General features: G+C 37.3%; 1 protein-coding gene across 4 annotated transcripts in view; it reads right to left on the bottom strand.

The window, feature by feature from the left end:
• Positions 1-13,795, bottom strand: part of FMN1 (formin 1) — a 153,790-nt gene that overhangs the window by 113,337 nt on the left and 26,658 nt on the right. For all 4 annotated transcript variants that reach the window (XM_085550366.1, XM_085550368.1, XM_085550367.1 and 1 more), the window contains exon 4: positions 6,600-6,775. In XM_085550366.1, coding sequence (XP_085406492.1) covers positions 6,600-6,775 — 176 coding nt within the window. The remainder of the gene's footprint in view (positions 1-6,599; positions 6,776-13,795) is intronic.

The following is a 13,795-nucleotide window of genomic DNA, read 5'->3' as shown; positions in this document are numbered from 1 at the left end:
TTGAAAAGCATCATATAATTGAAATAGAAACTAATCATACCAGGCTGAGGAGCCACCTGTGGCAGAGATTCTATGAGTTTGAGCTGATCGGAACTAAGCTGACCCCGTCCTGCTCCATGCACCATATGCAGCCAAACACTTACTGTGCTGGTTGATAAAGATATCCAGACTCTTCCTTTTGCTTCTGAAACTGTTTATTTCACATTATTAGTAGTTTAACTCTTCAAATGTTCTAACATAGAAAGGGCAGAGAAGATGGAAGGAAAAACGTATAAGCCTCAAAATCTTCTTGTTTTCAGTTTCTTTCTCTCTCTAAGCTTACAGTAAGCCATTAAGAGAGCAGTCTTCCTGTAGTCTGGAAATCTAAGTATTGCCATTATAATCACTTAAAATATGTAAGCTGCTCCAAACATAACACCTCCTATTTATTTTTGAAAATTCCAACAGACATAAAGAACACAACACCACCATTTGATAGAGCAAGTTCTCAACTACAGAACACTGTTTTTCAATATATCACCACCATTAGGTGTGTATTTACACCAGTGATGAACAAGAGCCTGAATGCTGTGCTCAGAAAAATCTCCATGGCCATCTGGAACACAGCTTGTCTTTCACATCACTGTCACCACTGCTGAAATGCACCACCCACCACCTCACTGTGCTCACATCTACTGTTTGGTCTCTATAAACATTCAGCAAAATGAATTTAGTGCCACACCTTTGCTTCACACACACTTCCATGTCAAGCACCTTGTTGTCTGCCTGCCCCTCTGCTGCCACCTGCCACAAAGCTACAAAATAGAATACTAGGAATGTTCAACCTCCACACCACAACATCCATCTCTGGTGCTGTAGGTCAACATAATAAAACATGAGGCATTACTTTCAGAGCATGTGTTATATAAGTAACTGATTTTAGACTTTGCAATAGACACATAGATATGGTAATTCTTACCAAAACTCAACATTGAATGATATTAACAGTATGAGCAGACATCAGACAAATGGGAAGGGGGGAGGGGGGCTGAATACGTGGAATGTGTTTTTTAATATATTTATCAAAATTGTTTGATACTGAGATATCGACTATTTCAGGTAATCAGAAAGATCGTAAGGGTTACATAGTAATAAAACAAAAGGGCCCTGTTAGATAGGCAATTTACTATTTAGAAATATTTTGTATAATATCAGTAAATGTACAGAACAGCAAAGTGGGAAACCCCACTATGTGAGAAACCAATGAAAGCACTGAGGCAGGGGTCATTGGAGAGAATGCATTGGCTGGTCTTGAGGTTGAAATGAACAGACATACAAAGTAACAAAGACAGGGAATAGGATAACTGTAAACCTAGAAGGACCTTTGTGCACAATGGCACAAAGGCTGGCACTTTGTGTAAGAAAGATCAGAGCTGAATTTTCAGTCTTTTGCCTTCCTGCTTTCATTTTCTAAGTTGCTGTACTCTGCTTTTCATTTACAGCAGGCCTTTTAAACCCCACCTACATTATGACTTAATAGTTTAAAGCTTAAAATAAAAACTTAATAAAGTAAAATCTACAGTTGCATCAAAAGATTTACCAGAAATTCTTGAGCAACTGCTATTTATTAATACTTATTTGAGCTGCAGTTGTATACCTCATTGAAGTGCCTTTTCATCTGAGATGAAATGCTGTATGAAGTATAGGGTGGAGTTGCATTTCTGTATTGCTTCCTTATCTTCTGTACTCCAGACAGCAAATGGGAACCCAGCATGCTCAAATTAAGATCTTAAAAACTAATGCAAGCTTTGGATACAGAGAGCACATTTTAAATCCCTGTTAGAGCAGAATTCATTTACAGTCTTACTCCCTATCTATTTTATCTTCCTCCTTCCAATTAATAAAAACAGAAGCATTTTTTCAATAACACAAAGAAACTGTATGGGGAAGTAGGAGAGTCCCCATCCCTGGTGGGGTTTAAGAGAGCATGTACATGACACTAAGGGACATGGTTTAGTGATGGAACTTGATAAGTCAAGTTGATGCTTGGACTTGACTGCCTTGAAAATCTTCTGGATGTTTTTATGATTCCATCTATATATGCATATAATTGTATTTCTATACATTTACATTGCTCACATAAGGCAGAGCAAGGTAAAGCAGCTTTGTTTTTAACATCATCATTTTTAGTAACAATTACATTTCAAAAACAGTGGTACCTAAACTTTCATTAGTCATGTTAAACTTGTTCTTCCAATAGCAAGGAAGGGCCATAGATCACATGAACTAATGTGATCATGAGGAAATGAACTGGTCCAATTCAGTCAGTATTTTTTGGAAACATGTTTTGTTTTTCTTTGGAGTTGCACTTTGGACACATTCTCTGACCACAGCTGTCATGCTGTTCAGTCTGAGGAGCACAGAAAAGACAACATCTGGGAACAGACTGCTGTCACCTGAACAATTCATGCAGCCTATTTCATAGAATTCTTTGCATTGGAAGGAGCCCTTAAATGTCTTCTGGTCCAACTTCTCTGCAATGGACATCTACAGCTAGATCAGGTTGCTCAGAGCTTCATCCAGCCTGACCTTGAGCGTGTCCAAAAATGAGCAGCCACCACCTCTCTGGGCAAAATGTTCCCCTGCTTCAGCACCCTTAACACTTCCTTATATCCAGTTTAAATCTTCCCTCATTTTGTTTGAGACCATTTCCCCTTGTCCTATCACAACAGATCCTGCCAAACAGACCATTCCCTTCTTTCTTGTACCTCTCTTTACATACTGAAAGGCTGCTCTCAGGTCTCCCCAGAACCCCCTCTTCAGGCAGAAAGACCCAGTTTAGGTATGTCAATAGTACTGCAAAGCTAGATGTCACCCACAAACTTGCTGTGGGTGTACTTGATAAAACCGTCAATATTGTTGATGAAGATATTAAAGAGTATCAGTTTTAGTACAGATTTCTGAGTGATGATGGTCATCACTCCGCTCTCTGGGAATGATCTTGTAACCATTTCCTCATCCATCGAACACTTATCAAATCACTATATTTACAATTTAGAGAGAAGGATGATACAGGGAACCATGTCAAAGGCCTTTCTGAATTCCAGACAGGTGACATCAGTGTTTTTTCACTGTTGCAGTTACACCACTATGTTGGTCAGGAAGGACTTGCTCTTGGTGAAGCCACACTGGTTGTATCACTTCCCTCTCTTCCATGTGCTTTAGCATAGCTTCTAGGAAGATCTGTTTCATGATCTTCCCTGGCACAGAGATAAGGCTGACAGATCAGCAGTTTCCTGAGTTGCCCTCTCTACCCTTCTTAAAGAATGTGTTGTTGCCTTTTTCCAGTCACCACAGACTTCACATCAGCGTCATGACTTTTCAGATATCATTGAAAGTGCCTTGCTCATTTTTCTCATAGGTTGTTTGTACCAGTGCTGCAAGTCCAAATAGATTCAGACAGCAGCACCAGTAGCAGCCTTCTTATCACCATTCTTCTGGCATCTCCATCTCTAATGTCCAGTTTATTACATAACTGGACCTGGACTTGTAGCAGAAGAATAGGCACAGGTACTCTAGAGCTATGCAAGTAATTAAGCTCAAGTTCTGTCTTGACAGGCTTTCAAGGAAGAGTTGCAGGAAAAGGGCTGAGGGAAGTTTTCTGGTGGATCATTGATTGTCCAATAGCTTCTTGAGAGATATGGAGACTCACGTTCTGAGTATGAATAAATATTCTTCCCTGTTTAGAAAGTGAAATTCCACCTTCCATGACACATTTAATGAGATTTCTAGACAGAAGATGCTGATTGAATAAAGGAAAATGTAAACAAACTGCTTATTAATCTTAGATGTCTTACTTTACTCAACTTATTGTATTTAAATGGCTTTTGATTAAGTACTTTTCCTGCTGTATAGGAATTGATAAATACAGATGAAATGTCATCATGGATTAGATTCTTCATGTTGTAGAGTGCATTTGTACTAGCAATAATAATTTGTATCAGTTCTTTTCAATTCAGTTGTTTTCATCTCAGTGCTTTATTGCAAGGATAAACCTATATTTCCATGGTGCAACAAAATTCTGTTAAATTATTTTAGGAAAAGTTTAGGACCCCAAATCAGTTTTATAGCAATTACAAGAGAGCAGGGACAGTCATCATGACAAGTATTTTAAATGTGATTCTTTGTCAGTTCTGGCATTTGTACCAATAGATGTCGCTGTTGCACATATTGTCACTGTTTCTTTGCACAAACCATTAAGGTACTGTCTTCAAAGTGCTGTCTTAGGTTGAAGAGGACCTTAAAGACCCACCGCCCCTCCATCAGCAGGATTGCCACAGAGCATCATAGAATCATCATAGAATTGCCTTGGTTGAAAAGGACCACAATGATCAGCTGGTTTCAACCCACGGCTATGTGCAGGGTCACTAACCACCAGTCCAGGCTGCCCAGAACCACATCCAGCTTGGCCTTGAATGCCTCCAAGAATGGGGAATCCACAACCTCTCAGGGCATCATTCCAGTGTATCACCACCCTTTGTGTGAAAAACTTCCTTCTAGCATCTAACCCAAATCTCCCCTGTCTCAGTTTAAAACCATTCCCCCTTATCCTATCACTATCCATCCTCATAAAGTAATTCTCCCTCCTATTTATACACTCATTTAAAATATTGGAAGGCCACAATGAGGTCTCCCTGGAACCTTCTCCAAGCTAAGCAAGCCCAGTTCCTTCAACCTTTCCTCATAGGAGTCATCTGATCATCTTAGTGACCCTCTTTTGGACCTGCTCCAAGAGTTCCATGTCCTTCCTGTACTGAGGGCCCCACGCCTAGATGCAGTACTTCAGATGGGGCCTTACAAGATCTGAGTAGAGGGGAACAATCACTTCCTTCTCCCTGCCGGCTACTCCTTATTTAATGCAACCCAGAACATAGCTGGCCTTCCAAACTGCAAGCACACACTGCTGAGTCAGGCTGCCAAGGACCCCATCCGACCTGGTCTTGAATGCCGGCAGGAATGGGGCATCCACAGTCTCTCTGGGCAGGCTGTGCCAGAGCTTCACCATCCTTTAAGCAAAAAATTTCTTCCTAACATCTAATCTGAAACTCCCCCTTTTTAGTTTGAATTTATTCCCCCTTGTTCTTGTCACAGTTTTATAACCTTGGGTAATTGGTATTCCACATCATAACATCATGTAGTGCACTGGGAGTTAAAAAGTTAATGCTCCAGTTATCTGTCCCAAAAGAGAAGAACTACTACATTCCCCAGAGGACTGATTGCAGTTTTGTTGTCATTTCTGCTCAGGGGAAACAGATGAAAGGCCTTGGTAGGTCATTTCCCCTCCCCTTTTTGGCCTCAACAGTGTGAGAACTCTCCTCCCTTTTGCTCCTCTTGATCCCATCTCACCTCAGCATTAAAGTAAAGCCTTCAGTTTTCAGACACTCTCTCTCATTATATTTGATTTGTTAGCTCCAATTCTAATTATATTGTATTATAGTGTGTTATCCTACATTCCAATAGATTATTTATTAAAATGGTTTGTTCTTCCTCAGATCATTGCTGTTGATTAGTTTTGGGGCTCATCTCTCCATGCTTTTCCCTTATCCCTTTCCAGGTGCAGATCCATGGTTCCCTCTGCTCTGCTAGACACGGAATGAGGTCAAATCAGCCCATAAACCGTTGGCAGCTCTATCACCATCACAATGTGTAAAAAGTCAGTCTCCCTCCTGCTTGTAAGCTCCCCTCATGTACCAGAAGGCAGCATAACATATCCTTGGAGCCTTCTCTTCTCCATGCTAAACAAGACCAACTCCCTCAGCCCTTTTTCTTTGGAGAGATACTTCAGCCCTTTGATAATCTTTGTGGTCCTCCTCTGTACCTTTCCCAACAGTTCCACATCCCTCCTGTACTGGGATTCCCAGGGCTAAATACAGTACTTTAGGCAGAGCTTTACAAAGGCTGAATAGGCAGTGACAATCACCTCCCTCCCTCTCCCTGCTGAACACTCCTCTTTTTGATGTAGCCCTGTACTGTTGGCCTTACAGGCTACAAGAGCACAATTGATTTGGTTCTTTCCTCTTCCGCTACATTCTATTCCCACTCAGGGTGGTGGCATATGAAGTTTCAGTGTCCTATTTCTCATTAAGTTTATAAACTGTTCCTGACAAATTCATGTCTAGTCTGATTCCAGTCCCAGCTCAGCTGCTCCAAAGCCCTAAGAACTTTTAGAACTAACAGTACAGCTCCAAGCACTCCTGAGCTGTACACATGCATGCACATGCACACTCAATGTATTTCCAGGAAAATAACTAATTTAAACAAAATGCCCATCTTGATTTCAGTAATCACGTCATGTATCTTAATCTACTTATATAATTTATATAATTAGAGTATATAACTTAATTAAAATATATTATTTATTTATTTTTGCATATACTGCTCTCAGGCTTAGCCACATATAGATGCAAGAAGTCAGAAACCATCTGGAAAACTGCACCACATCCAAAACTTTGCTATTTGTTTTGTATTTTGGAACATGGCTTTAGACACACCAGAAATAAATGCATACCAGAAATGTATATAAAAATGCTTGTTGAAATCCAATATAGACTGCTACTCACATTCAATTCCAGATTCAAATGCAATGCATTCCTGTTGATCTTCTCCTTCTCACTTGAATGAGCAAATGGGTTTGACAGCCCCAGTCTGCAATCCAAGACCCAGGTATCTTCATCTCTGTTTGCTACATCCACATTTGTCAGCCGTTCAGTGAAGTCATCCTTTAAAGCAGTCTCTCCTGGAATAACAAAACAAAATGATTATACACATCTGTAGGTAATTTCTACACATAGGATGTTCTTAATCTTTTTGGGACTCTGGTGAACACTATCAACACATACACACTTTCAGTTTTCCTATTTGTTCAAAACTAAATAAAATAGCATAATTGTGGTTTCATAATTTGTTACCATTTGAGAAAAAAAAAATGCTCTTAAATTTCATGGGGAAAAAAAATCTAGCAAAACTGTGCACTACTTGCCTTGCCCCCCTCATGCACACACTAGAATGTAGTTCATCTCCACTGTAAAGGCCCTCTTTAACATGCTTTTTCCCAGCACATATTTCAGAGATGGCTACATAATAAAAAACTAAGCTAGAGCAGGTCAACAGGTTGATTAGATAAACTTCCTGATATCAGCTAAGTGCACCCTTATCAGTTACTGTACTGATCTACATTAGCCAGTTACCGGAAACACATGAAAAGAATCTTTCAGTTTGAAGTGGTATTTCATAGAAACAGGAAATTATTTGGGTTGGAAGGTAACTTGAAGATCATCTACTTCCAACCCACTGCTAAAGGCAGGGGCACCTCCCTCTACACCAGGTTTCTCAAAGACCCATCCAGCCTGGCCTCAAATGCCTCCAGGGAGGGAGCATTCATAACTTCACTGGGCGACCTGTTCCAGTGTCTCAGGAACCTCACAGTAAAGAATCACTACCTATTATTTAGTCTAAATCTACACCATTCCAGTTTAAAGCCATTTTCCCTCAACCTGTCACTACATGCCCTTATAAAAAAAGTCCCTCTCCAGCTTTCCTGTAGGCCCCTTCAGGTCCTCTTTATCTTTCTTCATTAACCTTGAACATAATACCAACCTAGAATATTCTGGTTACAAACAAGCAAAGGTGGATTCAGAGAGAAAGAGTTAAGAGCAAAAACTGACAGCCAGCAGCCCACAACCCTGTGTCAGACACTCCAGTCATAGAGCACTCTCCTTCCAATTCACAGCATCTATTCTTTATCAACTGCCCAAAGTATTTTTTTTTCCTGAATGATAGACCCTCATTTGTTGAGAAAACCAATGAATTCCAAAGAGGCAATGTTCTCTGAAGTGCGATGTGCTATACAATGCTATAAACAAAAGGAATATCCTTTAATATGCGCAGACACATCAGTCCTGCAAGATTATTGTGGAAAGTTCAGATCTTGTACAATTGTACTTTCAGTTTAGTAATTTATTTTTTAATTTTTGCTATTTTTTCCTAATTTAAAGAGATCATGATAAAACAAAGCACAAGGGTCAGAATCTCTAAGCCTGTTTGATTAAATATAGGTTGATTTTCAAAGCTTCTGAAAACTTATAGCTCAAAATAATCCAGATCTTGCACTGCATCAATAAGCAAAGCAAATTAAAATACTTGGTAAAATGAGCAACAATCCTTGAAGCTTTAACATTCTCCTTGAAAATACACTCCTCATACAACAAAACATCTTAATGAATTAAATTATCCTAAAATTTAGTGTATGATTTTACTGTGCTTGAATTTCACCTCTTGCCAGAAGAGCCCAGACAGTCTACAAGGTGTACAGTTTCCAGGCTCAAATCCAAAGTCTGTCTCATTTTATTATAAAATCCTACAAATTGTGAGGTACTGAGGAAACTAACCATTCTCAGGATTAAGAAATAATAATTATATTTTCATAAACTGTGGTCTACTCAGAAACAAATTTAAGAATTCTGATTACATGGACATGGGTAGCAACAACTGTCTATAATAATGCTTCAAGAAACTTTCACTAATGAGGGAGCTGAATATGTGTACCCCAATTTATTTATTTTCTACCAGAACCTCCAAATCTCATTCCACTTATAGAAGTCAAAAAGTAGGCATTTCACAGACCATTCATTCCTAGCTAGGTAAGTATCTATAACATTACAGAGGGATGGCTAAGCTCAAGCTTCAGTTTACTCTCAGCCTTCCAGATCTGAGAAGCTCTGGAGCCAACAAGAGAAAGAGACAGAAGAGGGTCCCAACTGTGCTGCAATGGCTTCTGAAGGCTACCTAGACAGTAATGATAGGGTCACCTACTGCTGCTCCAGAGGCAGGCATCACAACAGAAGCTGCTGCATGTTGGGAAGAAACAAAAAACAAAAAACACAACAACACCTCCCCCATTATCCAACCAAGTCAGTACCCCACAAAAAGTAGGGAAGAGGCTCTGAATCAACCACTTGAGACCCTATCCAGTGACTGCTGCTCTTCTTCGCTGCAGTTGACACTGCTGCTTGGTTGCTGAAGATGTATATAAACATAATACTACATGTATAGACATCTTAAATGTTAGCAAGAATGCATATGCAAGTTTAACTAAAATTATGGCTATAATTTTTATAATAAAATGAAAAGTAATCAGTTTTGAAAAAAAATACAAGTTGATTTTTAGAAATGAAACACAGTGTTGTTGATTTTTGTAAACTCATTGTCATTAGGTAAAATACATTTTCATACTTAATTTTTTAACTAAGAAACACAGATAAAGAGTTGTTTATATGTAAATACAGAGTTAAGATATATAGTTATTAAGACCTCGATTCATATCTTTTGCAAACTGAAAAATATATAAAAACTGGTTATACAACATCAGTTACAGAACTTGATAGACCAGATAATAGACAGACTAGATAAACCATTGTAGTGCATTTAACACAGGTCTTATTTGTATGGGCTCTCATAAAATGCTACATAACGTAATTATTTTATCACAAAGATCCCATTAAGAAAAAAAAGTGACACATCCCAAGGTACTGGAGAAATATTAAATAATATTTTAAAACTAAACAGTTTGGGAACTGAAGAACTGCAATATTTCTTCAGAACAATAAGATTGAAATGTATTAAAAATGTTAGATGATGTCATTAGGGTTGCTTAGCACCAAATGGACTGTGAGACAACTTACATTAACTAAGAAAGCAAAGCACAATAGCAAAAAGTGCTCTCCATCCCCAAAAACTCATGTAAACAATTTGTTTTCTTAATCCTTTAATGCAGTTTGCTACTAATTTGATCCCATCCAACTGTTATAATTTTAGCCATCTCTACACTGGTAATTAATCAACACTTATACTTTAAAAAAAGACAATGTTCAGATAAGTCATTAAATTCACCTATGTTTTTACTTTGTGCTTTATGATTTTCATGAAAAGTAAAGAGTCACATAAATCAACTAAAAATACAGCCATTAGAATATAACAACTGAATATTGAGGATTGTGATCTGAGGCCACATCATTTCTTGTTTAGAGGTAGAGTTAACTCACTAAATTGAACCTGATTTAGAAGTCTGAATGTGTCAGTCTTCCAGTATATTTCAGCTTTGTAAAATGAAATTGTCTCTGTAACTTTTGTATTACTAACATATGCTCCCAATATTAGTTCATAAAGAAAAATAAACAACATTATAAATAGACTATATAAAATATTATAGACATATACCACTACATTTCTTGGAATTTCTCTTTTTCATTAAGCTTGTCCTTATCCATTAACATTTAAATATGAAATTTGTATTGCAGTTCTTCAGTCCAATTTTTAAAAATTCCCAAACCTTCTCAGCATGAAACAAACTCAGTCTTCCAACTACATGTAGCACATTGTTCATCTCTAAGTGTTAACACCCACCATAGAATTACCAGATAGCACATCAAAGATATGTGCTGATCTACTGATCTGTAACATTTTTACAGTTGTATCTCAAATCTCAATTAATTGCAAATAATAAGCAATAATGCAAGGCAGTATAACTTAAATATTTTCACTGCATAACCGCTACAGTTTAAAACATTCTCAACTGATACACAGCAAACATTATTTATTTCACCTTTCATTTACCCAAGAACAATTTCACTTTTCTCCATACTAGTAGCACTTACCTTAAGCATAAGTTCTTCTAACCATCAATAAATTAAAAGCACACTTAATGCTGAGCAAAGTAAACGCAAGAAGGCTGAGTACTTTACACTTCCTGGATATATTTACTACCCAGAACTTCCAAGCACAAACAAACAACATATTTTAAAAAATCTTTTCATGTATACAGATAAGGCATGTGATGCACTGAAACCTCAGGGGTACAGATAAGGTTGTATCCTCAAACTGTGACAAATAAATAATCCCCAGTTTGGTGCTGAACCCCTTAAATATATGGCACTCAATTCTTTCCACAAACAGTGTGTTCTTGCTACGCTAAGTGTTTTTACATAGTCTCTTAAATGAGCAGAAAGATGTATTAGATAAGACATATTTATAGTAAATTACCACAGTATCTACAGCTCCATAGTCCTCCAGACACAGTGTTCTCTCTGCAGCATCTTTTAGAAATCCTGCTTTAATTTCTCAGCTGTTTTGAAACAAACTTGTGGGGAAAAAAAAAAATCCAGCTTTTCAAACATCATTTTTTCTTAGCAAAAAGAAGTAAGAAGTAAGATGAGTCATAACACCCATTCCTTGGGGGAATGTGTCTTGTTCAACCACTAAGCACTTAAATGTTTACACTGTTTTCAGTTTTTGTCTATTCTATATATAAAATCTTTCATTGCACTCCACTCCTTCCAGATTGCATCATTATAACAACACACAAGGCAAAAATACAACAGTTAATCTTTTTGTATTGTACCTATTTTACTAAATTTTATAAACATTTTTATAAGTTTTTGAAACAGGAATAAAGAAAATCTTACATTGATTAGATACTTTTCAGTGTTTGCTTCTCAGAAATAGCAAACAAAAAGGTAAATAAAGTAAAACCAATCTCAAAATGCCAGGTTCTGTGGACTCCTGGGGTTTAGGAGTCATATATTTTAGAACAACAACAAAATAACAAAGTAGATTTATTCAGTAATTCATAATTGAAACAGTCTGAGGTACCAGGTCGCTATTTAAAGGCAAAGTTAACACAGCAGAACAGAACATTCTCAGCATACATTTAGAGCACCTATGATATGACTGACTGAAGACAAATATATTCCAATGGGTGTTTGCTCTTTGCAAGATCTCACAGCAGCAAGACATTGCATGTTATCATTGGCAAACTTCTTTGACTAAATAGTTTGTGTTTGATCACAGTTACTGAAAGCATAGTTCTCGTTTCTTTTTCCATATTTTAAAAATATAGAAATCCAAAATATGCAAATATCTCCAAGAAGGTTTTTGTTTGTTTGTTTTTTGCTACATGCACCTCTGTTTTTACAACCCAATCAATCAGTAAATCCTTCCTGGCTACGGTCCCTGTAGAGCAGAGAGAGCTAGAAGTTCCTGAAATATCAGTATCTGGAATAATCACCAATTTACCATCTTTGGCTTTGTCCTATGTCTTCAGTTATCAGTAAACGCAATTCAGTATTGCTGAAAAAGGAGAAAAATGTTTAGGTTGCTTCCAATTGTTAACAGAGAAATTTATTACCAGGAAAATTAAAGCCTATCTCTCTGGTTAGCAAATAAAAATTAATGTGTTGTTCTGAAGTGCTAACTCAGTGTAAGATGTCTTCCTATAAGAGGGAATCAAACACACACAACCTCAATATGAATCTCCAGCATAAAAACAAACAAACTCCATAGTGACCACAAAAGTTCTCCAAAAACAACTGACATTATAAGCAAATAAGTGAAGATATTTAAATTAAACAAACAAACACAAAACAACAACAACAGAGCAAGTAGGGAACATAAGAGAAGAAACAATTGGCACTTCAGAGCAAAGTCTGAGTCTCTCACTGTTCCCAGGGTAGAGTCAGGTGACTGCAGCCAAAAGTCCACAGTCAACGTTCAGGCCAAGATTCTGAGCTGCAATGCCAGAATCTTTTAGCTAAAAGCTCATTTTCAATGCCAAAGTATTTTAGTGCTCACGGTAACTTCTAGACTGGGATAGTATCCAAAACAATCAGTGGTATTAGATATGTGAAAAAGCATGAGAAATGTAGTTAGATTGATTTTAAATAACTTATATCTTTTTAATTCTCTTCAAAAGTCTTGAAAACTGCAAAAATAAGAAAGGTAGAAATCTAACTTTGATATGCCTATTTGCAGAAGTCATTTAGGTAATTTCTACGCTGCACAAATGTTACTGTATAAAGATTTTAGAGAACTGGAATGGCTGTATATAGAGAAAGATGTAAAAGCACCAGAAGCAAGTATTAAAATAACAGCCTGTAGAGACAACCAGGGGCACCATTGAGAAAACAAAATTAATTAACACTTAGTGTGGTATTTATATCAAGGCCATGGTACAGATGATTAATCAGAGGAAAACTACACTCTGATATAAAAAAATAGGAGGAGGAGGATGGCAAAGAGGTTACACCACATAGCACGTGCTGTTCCTTCTTCTCCAGGAATAATATGTACATCCTGTGCTGCCTCTTTTCCCTGTTATCCGACAGGAAAACACACTGATACTCAAAGCCTGGAAACAAAGACAACGGGCAATCTTGCAGAAGATGACTGATAAAATACATATGATTTTGTGGTGAAAGAATAATATCATATTAATCGCTGATTCTTAAGGGTAAAACATCTCACTCTGTATTCCCCTTAGCAATGCCGATGAGACTGCTTTGACATCCATGTCTTGAGTGAGTATGAAAATAGGCTGTGAGAATAGATTCAGAGATCAGTGAGATCATTTGCTTTAAGATCTCACAAAAAGTTTCATTACATTAACATATGAGGGAATGCTACCTGTGATGTTACAGATATGATCCTCAGTATAAACTCCCCTGAGTAATGATCAGTGCATAAAAAATCCAGAAGAAAGGAAAAGTCATTAAAATTGTGTTTAACTCGATTTTTTTAACCAAGAAAGTGATAACATATTATCCAACTAAGAAAGATATAAAATTGATTCTAGCAATGACAAACAGTACTAAGTAGTCACACACAAGGCAAATTTTGACACAATACCTTCCATGTCAGAGAGAAAGGGTGAATAAATCTTTTCAGGATTTATACATTATAATTTTTCAGATTTATTTTTTTTTTT

This window comes from Coturnix japonica, chromosome 5 (genome assembly GCF_054131305.1).
Source record: "Coturnix japonica strain WE chromosome 5, WE-NBRP24, whole genome shotgun sequence".
In the NCBI taxonomy this organism is placed as follows: Eukaryota; Metazoa; Chordata; class Aves; order Galliformes; family Phasianidae; genus Coturnix; species Coturnix japonica.
Note: the sequence above shows the minus strand (reverse complement) of the source record. Positions and strands in the feature narration are given on the sequence as shown.